This window comes from Leptonychotes weddellii, chromosome X, assembly GCF_054177405.1.
Source record: "Leptonychotes weddellii isolate Sample4059 chromosome X, ASM5417740v2, whole genome shotgun sequence".
NCBI classification, from domain to species: domain Eukaryota; kingdom Metazoa; phylum Chordata; class Mammalia; order Carnivora; family Phocidae; genus Leptonychotes; species Leptonychotes weddellii.
In genome coordinates, this window is record NC_138385.1 from 88,093,645 (window position 1) to 88,106,870 (window position 13,226).

The following is a 13,226-nucleotide window of genomic DNA, read 5'->3' on the forward strand; positions in this document are numbered from 1 at the left end:
GCCTGGCTGATGGGGTGCTTGGAAGGTGCGGGGAGTTGTGGAAGGGGTGCCTGAGAGTGAACAATGCAGCTGAGCCTCCACCAACAAGGCCCATCCGAGACGAAAACGGGGCGCCCAGCAGATGCCTGCTGCAGAGAGGCCTTGCAGGGAAAGGAGTCTTGGAACAGCTCTCTCCTCTGCCTTTTCCCTCCCCATTCTGTGATGTCTAATACCTCAGTGGGCCATAGTTTGAGGGGAGATAAAGGGAAGTGGGTGAAAGAAAAGACAGGCATTTTCTTTGATGATCAGTCCCTTTTGCAGTTGGCAGACAGTTAAAAGCCCTTTCTGGATATTTCTGCCTGGGGCCCCAGAATTCCAATCAGCCAATCTTTGTTTACAACTCTCTGTGTGGGGTATACAACACCCTACCCCCAAAACCAGGCCTGTATATGAAAGAAAGAGATAAGAAAGAAAGGAAAGAAGAAAGAAGGAAAAAGAAAGAAAGAAGAAAGAGAAAGAAAGAAAGAAAAAGAAAGAAAGAAGAAAGAAAAAGAAAGAAAGAAAGAAAGAAGAAAGAAAAGCAAGCTGGCCTGGAATTGATTCTCCAGTATGGAAGACTGTCAGCAACTGCATTTTCTATTTGTACTATTTAAAAGATAGTGTTGGTGGTCTCTTCGTTTCTCAGAAAAGGGAAATTTTACACCTGTTAGATTATAGTCTTGGAGCTATTAGAGAGAACATACAATGACAGATAACACCAACTCTCTATTATCCATGAAAAGAAATAAAGATCACTCCTAGGTCTCAAATTCACTTGAACCAGGGGTTTCAATCTTTCTAGCCTTTTTGGGATTCTCTGAGCAGAATGCATTGGTTTTAATTTCTTCTTAGCGCCTTGCCAGCCTTAAATTGGGCGAGTAATAAACAATGAAATGGCCCCAATAGCAGTAAAGGGGAAACTGAGGAAACAAAATGAGGCCCAGATAAGAAATGGGGGACGGCCGGGAGACCAGTTAGCGCCCACCACCCTCAGGAGAATGAAAAATCAATTGTTATTTGCTCAAATAAAATATCCTCTACCCTCCCACAGCCATCACGCAAGTCTCCGGTGCAGAAAAGATTACCAAGCTGCCCCCGGGTGCCGGAAACTGTGCTAAGACCCGCAAAGTCTCAAGCGCGGGAAAGAATGTGCTAGTCAGAGGCATGCAACACATTTCAGGCGATTGTGAGAAATCTACGACTTCCCACTCAAAAAAAAAAAAAAAATTCTGGGATCTGCTCACCGAATCCCCAAAGAAAAACTGCCAAGGCTCACTTTGGGTGCATTTGCATCTGGGCAGCTCGTTTCGCTCGCCTCCCCCGCTTTCCTGCCCAGACTCTCCGCCTGCATCCAGCAGCGCGGTCGTTCTCGAGGGCCGCGCGGTGTCGGGGACGCCGGCCCGGTGCGCCTCTCCCCGCAGGCCACCTCCCCGGCCGCGCCCTGTCGCCCGCGTCCTTCCCGCTCCCCGCGCTGACCGCCCGCACCCACCCTCCGCCGCCAATCGTCGGCGCTAGCGGGCTCAGCTCCCCCGTGGGGGCGCCTCCTTCCCGACGGGGAAACCGAGGCCGCCCAGGCCGAGCGGTGCCGGGGTGCGCGAGGAGGCGAAGTCGCTGCCGGCGGGCCCTGCCTCCACCGCCCCAAGAGGCCCCTAGGCCGTGAGGGTCGCAGCTCTCCACTGCCATCGCCCTCCTCGCAGCTGGGGAGCTGCCCTCCTCCCAAAGATGCAGAGTGTCCCTGAAACGGATCCCGCGGGGGGTGGGGGGCCTGGAAAGTCCAAGGGCAGAAGGGGGGCCGCTGGGGGGAGGATGCAACTGCCCCAGATTCGGAGGAGACGCCTGTCAGCGCGTGGAATGCAAGCCCTTTTGCGCAGTTATTTTTATTCCGGGGCCTTTCTTCCTCGTCCTCGTCCTCCTCCTCTATTTTTTCCCCTTCTGTTCAGCTATTTGTGTTTTCTGATCGGGTAAGTGATTTGCGGCAGGAAATTAGATCTCTTTATTCCAGAGGCACTGTGGTTCTAGCGGTATCTATTGCAGAGCCGGCTCTGTCTTAGTTGCGGGCTTTTTTTTTTTTTTTTTACTTGCAGGTTATTTTGTGACGAAGGGAACAGAACGCTGTTCAGCTTTGGCATCTTCCCTCCTCCTTTCAACACAATGCAACTCTCAATTAAACACGGGGACACCCACGTCTCCCTTCCCACAGGACCCCCCTCCATCTGCTCCCCCCCACTCTGAAATACCAGCCTTTTCTGGGCAGGGAAAGCCTCGTGTTGAACTTCACAATTATCGAGACACATCGCAAAATAAGAGACTCTAAAGAGCCGTTATCACTCCTATTTTTGGACCCTCCTTTCTAGGCCTTACCTATAAAACGTTTTGGTGGCCTTAGCAAGACTTTCAAATCCTGCAGGGCTGAGGACATGAATATGCAGACACTCCAGGTTTTGAGAAGCTCGATTTGTGTTTTTCTGATTGATGAGTGAGACTTAACACACTAGTGCAAAAGAAATAAGTTATGGATTGATTTGAACTGATAATTTTTCACCTTTGTAAAGTCTTCATTAGTAGCTTTCCACCAGAGGCTCTAAGAGCCTCAAGAAAACTCATCATTTCTAGGTTGAACAAGTCCAAGGGGGGATGGACAGGAACCCTGCCTTTCTCTTTTGTCTGTTTCTGGCCAGGCCAAGTGGGAGTAGGTGATTTGTGAGTAGTGGAGGGTGGTGGAATCTGGGCTTGACGATTTCCTGATGCAGATGCTGCCGGAGGGAGGTGGTGCCTGGGGGAGGTGGAGCAGGGCGGTGGCCAGATTCCCGGAGAGTGAGAAAGTAGGGGGCCATCAAGTCAGAGGTGGGGGACGGAGTCAGAAGGTGGAGGGATCATGAAGATAGAAGGTGGGGGAATCATTGAGGCAAAAGCTGGAGAATCCTAGAATCCGAAGGTGGGGTGTTCTAGAGTCAGAAGGTGGGAGCGGATCATAGAGCCAGGATGTGGGGGTGCCACAGAGACCGACTGCAAATAAAAGAAATATAAGAGTAGCTACCTTCAGATGACCCCTCACCAGGGACTGAGAAACCCGAGGGCGCAGGCGGCCAGGCCTCCATGAACACCCCAGAGACAGCGGATTCGGATCTCAGGCTGGTGTTGCAGCCTCTGCACGCTTGCCTTCGCCCCACCCCCAATTATTCCACTTCTCGGGCCACTGTTTCCTGAGGTTCTCCAGCAAGAATCCACCCAGCAATTATCTCCCCTCTCGCGCGCATGGGGGGACATTAACCACGAACGCGCTGGAGAAGAAAGGTACAGATGGGTCTTTTATTGCACACTTGGAAATGTTTCCAAGGCTTTTGTTTTCTTCCCCCATTCATTCCTGCAATATCACTAGGATCTGCCAACTTCAGTGCCCAGAGGCTGCGGCGGAAGGGCCCGGCCCACCCGGAGACCCCGCTAGGGGGCGCGCTCTGGCCGTGGCGCGGAGCCGAGCCCGAGAGGGGGGCTCCGCGGCGAGGACGCCAACAGCGAGGGTCGGCATGGGCCTCCGGATTGACGCCGGCGTTGGGTCCCTCGCTGCTCCTGACGTGAGCTCCAACCCGTGCCCCCTACACACACCCCAAGTCCGGGGGCGCCAGGAGCAGCAGCTACAGAATAACGCTGGCTGCCCCGGGGACGCCTCGACCCCGGACGCACCCAGGGTTCCGCCGTCCGGCGGCGTTGGAGAGAAGAAACCAGATGGTGGCGATTACAGGGCGCTGAGAAGTTTCCCTCTCTGGTCTGGAAACCTGGGGAATGGTGCGGCAGGAGATGGGGGGGAGCGGTCCCGCCGAGGGACTCAGGGTGAGAGCCCAAACACTTGCTTCTCGCCCCTGGGAAGGGGGGGGGCCTCCCGCTCCTCCCCCTCCTCCCCCGCCTTCCGAGGGCAGACGTGAGCTGCGACCCGCTCCCCTGGCTTTGTGCGTAGAGCAAGGCTAGAAAATGCCTTGGTTGGCCGCCTGAGGGGATGATTGCGGTGGGGGGTGGGGTCTGTTTTCTCTCTACTTCTCGCTCCCCACCCCCTTCCCTGCCTGCTGAAGGGTAACCAAAAGTGGCAAAGTTTGCAAATAAGGGGAGCTGTCCTAACGCAGTGATCACACCCACACGTCCGTACCTTGAGGGCTCGGCCGCGGTCCTCCGGACGCTTCCGAAAGCTCTGCTTCCCAACACACCTCTCCCAGCTGAGCCCTCTTGGTGGAACCCAGGGTTCAGGCGGACTACACGGAGAAGAGGGGGGTCTAGGAAACACCAAGGAGTCTCCTGGAAATCCAAGTTGTCAGTCCCTTTGGACCTTTCCACGATCTGATCCTCTGAAAACACGGCAACAAACAAACACCGTCCGCAGACAGATCCCCGCAGCCTCGGGGAGAACTGGGGCAGGGGTAGGGAGTGGAGGGCAAGCATGGGGCAGAGAAGGCGAGGGACAAGTGCTAGGCAAGCGGATTATGTTGCATTTCCTCCTATTATCAGACTTCCAGAAGGAGAGACCACGATTTGTGCATAAAATGTATACCCCGAAGTGGATAAGACTCTGAAGGCAGCATTTGAGGAGGTTAACCTTGACTGGTTGGAGTTAAGGGGGGTGGGGGTGAGGCAAATATTTCTGTTTGTGCCCTCCGGCTCTTCCCAGCACCGGCTGTCAATCCCGACGCTTGTTATCCTCACAAGGCTTCAGTTTGTTTGCCTGATCTCAGCAAGGTTTTCTTCCACAAGTAGAACTATAATTGCTATAATTCTACTGTATCATTTGGATCATTGCAGTATTGTTGTTTTCTCTCCCTCTTTCTCTCCTCCTAACACTGCAATAACGCGCTCCAGTGTTAAATTAGCAGGTTGCGGAAGACCATAAATGAATGAAAGTTTGTTAAAAAAAAAAAGAAAGAAAGAAAAATAAATAAAACAGCAAAATGACTTGGCAAAGGGGATATCACATCACAGAGAATCCTTGAGTGTAATCAGGACTTATTGTCTTCCCTTCCAATGGCTTCCAAATTGGTCGCCAGACTCCAGTGAAGTTTATTTCTATTGTTTAAATATATGTTTTGAAGAGGTTGAGCATAATTTAAGGGGACCTGAGTGTTCGGTGAGGCTGAACGCCCATCACTGCTTTCTTTATCTGTGTGTATATTGCACAGTAAATTAAAACATCTCAAATGAAAATTTGCAAGGTTAACTCTCCTCCAAACATTTTCCCCCCTGGATAATGACATTTACTGCCACCCCCTTACCCTGCATTTCTTGCAAATATAATTTTGAAACTGCAATGTAGAATTAGTTCTCACCACGGCAAAGAAAGGAGTTTCTTCCATCCGCCTCTTCTAGGTAATTATTATTTCCAGTCCTGGGGACAAGCCTCATCTTTCACCATAAACAACAGTTTTAAACACTTCTGACCCTTAGTTCTGGCCATAAATGTCATTTTTATTTCAGTGACTGATTGTAAAGGCAGATGAACTGCAAACTATTGTTTTCTGGGCAGCCCAGGGAAAATAAAAAAACAATATTTACAGACCCCAAAAGACTAGAGGAGCCAGGAGTTGTGCATAACAAAGTACAAACGTGAATAATATTACCACTAAAATGAAATTACTTTGATCCGTGGGAAAAAGAAAGTGAGATGAAAAGAAAGTGAAGTGTCATTTTGCTGACAGTAAATATGAAATTGGCTAACCTAAAAGTTTTTATACATATCCTGTAGCCCAATTCTTACAAGTCTACCTACTCAACAAATCAATTAAATTCTTCCTAGACATTAGAAGTATCATTTTTGTTTTCAAAAATAACAAATAGGAAGGGCGCCTGGCTGGCTGAGTCCATAGAGCATGCAACTCGTGATCTCCGGGTGGTGAGTTCGAGACCCATGTTGGGTGTAGAGCTTACCTTAAAAAAATAAAATTAACAAATAGGATAGCACATACATCCTAAACCCATATTCTGGTTAGACACTGGGGACACCAGCAGTTTCTGTCTCCCAGTGGATATGCTGGAAAAGTTTTCTGTTGTTGGTTTTTAATTTAATCTTTCGGGAATAGCAAGAGTTAATTGTAGATTTTGAAGTTGGTATTGAATTGTGACAAAGATCATCTCAGGGTTGCTGGGTGTAAAATGAACTGGGTCGGGCCCTATCTCCCCAAAGTGAATGGACGTGCCTTCCCAATAGCGTCCTCACTGGGGAAGACGGATTAGAAATACCAAATATAAACAAAATAAAATAACAAAGCTAGTGTTTTCAAACAGGTTTCCCAAAGAAATACATTATATTCCATTAATAGAATTAGATTTAATTCCAGGGGTCATTAAGTCAGAATCAGAAATTCTATGTTAACCTCCTCTTTTACAGTGGATGATTAAAATTAGAATACACCCCAGCAGAAAGTCCGACTTCTTTTTTAAAAAAGGAGAACAGCTGCAGAAGGGGGAGGAGGGAGACGGAAGCAAAGAAATCTTCCACCGAGAGAGCTGAAACCCTGTTAGACTCTCAGAATGATTTGTGCGTTTGTGTCTCCTTTTGTTTAACACGATCTTTTTTGGACTCATTTTTCAGCCCACTCCCTGCGTGTGCGGAGCCGACTCTGAAGTCACGGAGCCACCCAGCAGCCGGGTCTTGTGGATTTCCGACGCAGGGCCCGGCGGGGAGGGAAAAGTGCCTCCGTTTCTCCCAGCGACCAGCCGCAGGGACACCCGCGAGCGTCCGCGGCTGGAGGCTTGGAGGAGACCGACGCGTCTTTACAGCTGCGTCGAGACCCGCTTGCCGGGACTGGGCTCTCGGGGCTGGGGAGGGAATCAGTGCGCAGAATGTTAGGGGAAAGCTGAATGGGACGGTATAAAAACTGGAACTGTTGGTGAGGATGGAAAAAGGAAGACTGCAGGAAAGGCAGGAGAAGATCCCAGGTGCCTTGGATCAGCAGGCAGGGCTTAAAATCAAATGTCAGAGATAGCTCAGGAACTCCTCCGTCCCCCAGCCCCATCATCCAAGTGTAGGAAAAACTGGTGAGAATCAAACTAAAAAACAGAAAGACAGAGAGAGGGACACAGAGAGACATCTTTTCCCTCTTGCCTCTAATAGTAGTAGTAATATCAGCGTTCGTATTCACATTATTAATATACCTGTTCCCAACCCTTCATCCCCCTCAAGTTGTGCCATGAATACTCCTGCCAAGCGAGCCCGATCTTTTGGCCACCCACCAACCAGCATCCAAGAGTTATGCAGGTGTTTATGGCTGAAAAAAAAAAATCCCAGTTATGCATCCTTGTATTTTTAAATACTGACTGTAAGTGATTCAAGTATAATCCTTTGTAAAACGCTTTTCTCTTTGACACATTGAAGGGGTTGAGACAGGAAAACCCGGCGTGGATTCCCCCTCCTCGACCCCTCTCCCACCTACCACCCTCGCCCCCACCCTGCCGTGGTCGGGGGCGCCTGGCCGGCCCTTGAGCTCTGCACCCAAGTAAGGAGGGCGTCCGTGCTAGCCCCTCGCCCAGGGTTGGCCCAACTTCAGTCCCAGTTGGTCTCGATTCTCAGCGCTGGACGCGCAGGAAGTTGTTTGGTAAGAAACGCGTTCAACCACAGTCTCATTCTCTTACCTTTGCTAATGGGAGCCAGGCCCTAAGAATTTTAGGCGCTTACGCTTGGTAGAAGCCGAACCTGGGTCCTTCCTACCCGCGAGCACTCAGGGCCCCCACAGGTCTGCTCCCCGCACGAGATTTGAGAGTGTCCAGCCTCGGGGTGACAGCCTAACTAATGGAGGCGAACTTGCGGGAAGAAGAGAGAAGCGAGTCTGGGGAGGAGGGGGAGACTCCCAGACTCTGCAGTTGACCCTCGCCTGTCCCGTTCTGCCCTGTAGGTGCTCTAGTGAAGGCCGCCCGCCTTTGGCAGAGCTTTTTTTTCCAGAGTTCAAGAAGATGAGAGAGATTGGGGGCCGCTACCAACCCGAGAGCAACCTCCCGGCTCAGGGTGAAGACTAACAGCTCAAGGCGTCGGGCCACAAGAGAAAAGTGATCGCCCAAACAGAAATTGTTTGCTTGCGGCCATCACCCTGACACCTCGGGGGCCCGTCCGGCCTAAAGAGCACCGCGACTAGGCGCCACTGAGATCAAGGCGCTGTCCTGGGAGCGAAGCACTGGCTTTGCAAAGTACCAAGGCCGTCTGAACGCGAGCCTCAAGGCCTCGCCTCCAGGAAGCGAGGTCCTCTGGTTGGTGGAAGGGGCGCACGTCGCCCAAGTGGCACCCACAGGCCTCACATCAGAGTAAGCTAGGGCTTCGGGCCAGCCCGAAGGGCTAAAGGGGAATCTACAGGAAGAAGATGGAGAACTTAGGAACTTGCTAGTTAAAAACAAACAAACAAAAAAAAATGGTTCGGGCGAGTGCCCGCTGTCCCCTTATCCTCCGCTGCCCACCCCATCCCCGCCGGCCTTTCCGGACTCCAGTCCAGGCTTTGCTCTGAGCCCGCAGCCCTGCGCAGCCCGGCCTCTGGCGAGAGCCAATCAGAGGGCGCCTCTCAGCACGTGGAGAAGAGAGACTCCAGAGCTCCGCGCCCGCAGCTCACTACACTTGTTACTGCTTGTCCTGAGCGCGGAGAGGGCGAGCTCGGGCCGCGGACAGGGCGGGAGCCAGCAGCCGGCAAGCAAGGGAGGCAGAGAGGCACAGAGATCGCAGTAATATCCATTATAACCAGCCATCTAACCCCACTCCCCAACACACACCCATCCATCCCACCCTCCAGGAGAGGCAGCCAGCGGCCCGGCTCCCTGCGGCCAGGGAAAAAGCCCCAGCCATGAGCAATCAGTACCAGGAGGAGGGCTGTTCCGAGAGGCCCGAGTGCAAAAGTAAATCTCCAACTTTGCTCTCCTCCTACTGCATCGACAGCATCCTGGGCCGGAGGAGCCCATGCAAAATGCGGCTGCTGGGAGCCGCGCAGAGCTTGCCCGCCCCACTGGCCAGCCGCGCCGACCAGGAAAAGGCCGTGCAAGGTAAGGCTGCGCCCGCCAGGCACCTGCAAAGAGCGCTGTGCACTGGTTTGGATGCTTGATGTTCGGGAGCCAGGGGCCTGGGGTTATCAAGGTGGAGACGGAGGACAGAGAGAGAACAACTCTGAGGCCTGGTGCCTCAAAGAGGGGCAAACATCTCCCCAGGGGCTGTCTCTCCCTTCCTCTCAGCTTCCTGAAGCACAGGCCAAGCTTCGCTTTGGGGAAGGGGGGGAGCTTAGATTCTCGGAACTGGTCTTTAGGTCGTTTAAATGCTCCCTTTGGTGGCCTGGGGGGTGCTCTGAAGAGGGGCGACAGGTCAGAAACAGCAGGTGCCGGGTGGACCCTTGTAACAACAACTTGAAGACAAGAACCCCTAAAGGTGTGAATAGGGGTCTCCAGGTAGAGTGAGCCTTGGTCTTTCCTCTTTGGAAGATTTCTTTATATGCGGTGTTTTCCCCACCCACCCCCCTCCGCCCTTTCTTTTTTTAATTGTACATTACTCGTGACCTTTTAAGCCCAAGCTTTGCAGAAAACATCTCCCTGGGATTACCCAAATGCTCCTTATTGTATTTGAAATGTATGAAATGTGTGGCTTCTGGTTGCTATTTTTTTCTCTGCTGTGTTATTTTTTAAAATAGAGCTGAAATACTTAAAAGGTTTTTTTTTCTAAAATTAAAAATTCCAAAACAACCGTCGTTTTGCCCCGAACGTGTTACGCTCAAGTTTCGCCTTGAGCTGCCCGCAGAAGTATCACAGGGAAAGAATTGTTGATTTCTTTTAAAATCCTAAAACCAGAGGTCCAGCCGCAGCGCCACTTGGAAGACAGGACAGATGGCGGAGCAGGGGCCGTTTAAAATAAAACTGACTTTTTCCTTTTCTTTTTTTAGCCTGCAGTGGCACCTGTGCCAGGCGCTTCCTCGAAGGGAAAGAGCGGCCTGTGCCTGTTGTACCCCCTTCTGCCCCCTCCCAGGCCTTTCCGAGCCCATTTTCTCCAGGAAGATTTTTCTTTGCCTTTCCGTGCAAGGAGCCCCCGCCCCCTCCCGCTGCGGGCTGTTGGGGCACGGCCCGCGCGCTCAGGGCCACCGGGCCGCTTCCTCGGCCCCCGCAGGGGTCGCCCACGGGCAGCGCCCCTCTCGCCGGCCTGGGCCTGCGTGGCAGAGCAGAGGGCAGAGGTCGTGCGCAAAGTTTTCAGGGTGGTGGTCATTTTTTTTTTAAGTCGTTGAATGTTTTCAGATTCTCCCCTGCCCTAAAATGGGGAGGGAAAAAAAAGGGAGAGAGAGAGAGAGAGCACGCGAAGGGAAAGAAAAAGAAAGGAAGAAAGGAGGAGGAGAGTGAGCGGGGAAAGCGCACAAAAAGAGAAAGGAAGGAAGGAAAGGGAGAGGAGAAAGATGAGAAAAGAAAGGGAGAGACGGGTAGAGAAGGAAAGAGAAAAAGAGAAGGAAGATAAAAATGAAAGGAAGAGAAGGACAGAAAGAGGTAAAGGAAGGAAGAAAGGAAATGAAGGGAAGAGTGGGAGAGGGAAAGAAGAGAGGAGAAGGACGGAGGAGGACAGAAGAAAAAAAAAGAGAAGTTAAGAGACAGGGAAAGACATAAAGAAAAAGAAACAGCCAGAAAAGTGGGGAAGGAGGAGAAGGGGGTCCAAGTCCCGTAGCGCGCGGGCGGGGGGTGGGGGTGGGGGAGACGGGGACTAGGGGCCGAGAGAGCAGTGGCGGGTCGGCCTCGGGCTGCGGCTCTGGCGGGGACGCCCGGCTGGCTAGCGCGCTGACCGCTCTCCCTTGCCCGCAGGCTCCCCCAAGGGCAGCAGCGCCCCGTTCGAGGCTGAGCTGCACCTGCCGCCCAAGCTGCGGCGCCTGTACGGCCCGGGCGGGGGCCGCCTCCTCCAGGGCGCCGCAGCGGCGGCGGCGGCGGCGGCGGCGGCGGCGGCGGCGGCGGCCACGGCCACGGCGGGTCCGCGCGGGGAGGCCCCTCCGCCGCCGCCGCCAACCGCGCGGCCCGGGGAGCGGCCGGACGGCGCGGGGGCCGCCGTGGCCGCCGCGGCCGCCGCCGCCGCGGCCTGGGACACGCTCAAGATCAGCCAGGCACCGCAGGTGAGCATCAGCCGCAGCAAGTCGTACCGCGAGAACGGGGCGCCCTTCGTGCCGCCACCGCCCGCGCTGGACGAGCTGGGTGGCCCGGGGGGCGCCGCGCACCCGGACGAGCGCCTCGGCGCGGCCAGCGGCCCCGGTGGCGCCCCGGCGGCGGGTGGCGGTACGGGCGCCGAGGACGACGAGGAGGAGCTGCTGGAGGATGAAGAGGACGAAGACGAGGAAGAGGAGCTGTTGGAGGACGACGAGGAGGAGCTGCTGGAGGACGACGCCCGCGCGCTGCTCAAGGAGCCCCGGCGCTGCGCCGTGGCCGCCACTGGTGCGGTGGCCGCCGCCGCCGCCGCCGCCGCTGCGGCCACTGAGGGCGGGGAGCTATCGCCTAAGGAGGAGCTCCTGCTGCACCCTGAGGACGCTGAGGGCAAGGACGGCGAGGACAGCGTGTGTCTGTCTGCGGGCAGCGATTCGGAAGAGGGGCTGCTGAAGCGCAAACAGCGGCGCTACCGCACCACGTTCACCAGCTACCAGCTGGAGGAACTGGAGCGGGCCTTCCAGAAGACGCACTACCCAGACGTCTTCACTAGGTAGGCGAGGGGGGCGGGCGCGGCGGTAGCTGGCGGAGAGCGCGAGCGGGCCCCGGCGAGGGAAGGCGGGCGGGCAGGGGCCCCGGGTTCGGGCCAGGGACTTGGCTCCTGGACTCGGCCCAGGTGTGCCCTCCCAACGCACCCACCGTGCTCACGAAAAACTACCCACACCCAGCCCCACCCCTACTCCGGCCTTTAAGTTTGGACTGGGATGATTCCTTTCCTTCCCAAAGTCTCTCCAGTGTAATTTTTTTTTTTCAAATTACAAGTTTTAGTTAGAGAAAAACGGCCTCTCCAAAGAGCGCCCGAAAGCGCCACCTCGGAGGCACGCGCACCCCAGGGCACAGACGCCGGAGCCCAGGCGCTGCGGGCCGGGCCTTGTCCCAGGCGAGGCTTAGGAAGCGCCGCGGGCCCTCGCGGTCAAAGCAAAAACAGGGGCTATTTTTGGCCGCTGTGTGGTGCGCGCTCCCCACCCCCACCCCCATGCCCCAGGAGCCTGGTGCATATCAGTTACGCTGTTCGCTGTTCACAGTGAAGCTGGAGCCCCTGCCTGCGGAGAAGGCCTTTAAAAAGATTCAAGTTCTGTGGTTTGAGGACTTCTGAAAGAACGGAAGCAAGTCAGAGCTGGGCAGGGTTTGGTATCTGTACATCTGCGGGGCACCAGCCAGAATCTTCCCTCTCATCCCTGTCCTCTCTTGCCACACCCACGTTAAGCCCAGCACTCGTTTATTGTACGCGGGTTTACAGGGGTGCGCAGGACTACTGGCTGCCAGGCAGACAGTAGACAAAACGGCTGGGGGGGGGGCGACTTTTCCTCTTTGGACGGCTGTCCAGCCAGGGTGTTCCGCCTGGTCACGCTCCACTTCCCTCTTACCTGAGCGTTTCGGGGAAAGAGGTGAGATGACTGGACCCCAAGGGCCCCAGCTGGTTCGTCCAGCCTGGGGCGCTGGCCGGCCTGGGGGCCTTCCTCTCCCACCCTAAGGCCAAGGTCTGGGCTCAGGCGAGGAGCCAGCGTCAAGGCAAACCTCCCTCGGTGGGTAGCAAGTAACGGATGGCTGTCTGCCGGACGCAGAGCTTGTCAAGCTCCGGCAGCTCCTTCGCTCAAGACGTGGGCAGCTTTTCAATATGCGTTTTAGAAGCCGAAGGCTGCCCGCCCCTTTGAACCCGAGGAAGAACCGCTGCTCGCTGCTCGGAGCTCAGGAGGCCCGAGCCAACTCTCAAGTGTTGATCTGGCAAGTAATTGCCAAACTCTCCTGAGCAGTCATGGAAAAGAGTGGATCTGATGCTGGCAGGCACTACACTTGGTCATCCCTGGAGCTAAAGTTGGTCCTCCCCTATATCATCCAGTCCCTTCACCATCTTTTAAAAAAGAACATAAATTTTTAAATCGGTGTGTGTTATGAACTAGCTACCTAGCTGACCTGCTTTTTGCATTTCTGACACATGTGTATTTCAAAGGAAGAAAACGATGAGGTGTCATTTGGCATCCAGGTCTGCCCTTTTTTAGCTTCTCCAGGGGGAACCGTAGTATGTGAAGGGGGGGAGCTCATCT

At 54.4% G+C, this 13,226-nt stretch overlaps 1 protein-coding gene across 1 annotated transcript in view; it reads left to right on the top strand.

Moving 5' to 3' along the window:
* The first annotated feature begins 6,747 nt into the window (after nt 1-6,747).
* The window catches only part of ARX (aristaless related homeobox), a 13,806-nt gene continuing 7,327 nt past the window's right edge, over nt 6,748-13,226 (top strand). The window contains exons 1-3 of the mRNA XM_081809028.1: nt 6,748-7,589; nt 7,887-9,012; nt 10,795-11,674. Coding sequence (XP_081665154.1) covers nt 8,817-9,012; nt 10,795-11,674 — 1,076 coding nt within the window. The 5' untranslated portion in view covers nt 6,748-7,589; nt 7,887-8,816. The remainder of the gene's footprint in view (nt 7,590-7,886; nt 9,013-10,794; nt 11,675-13,226) is intronic.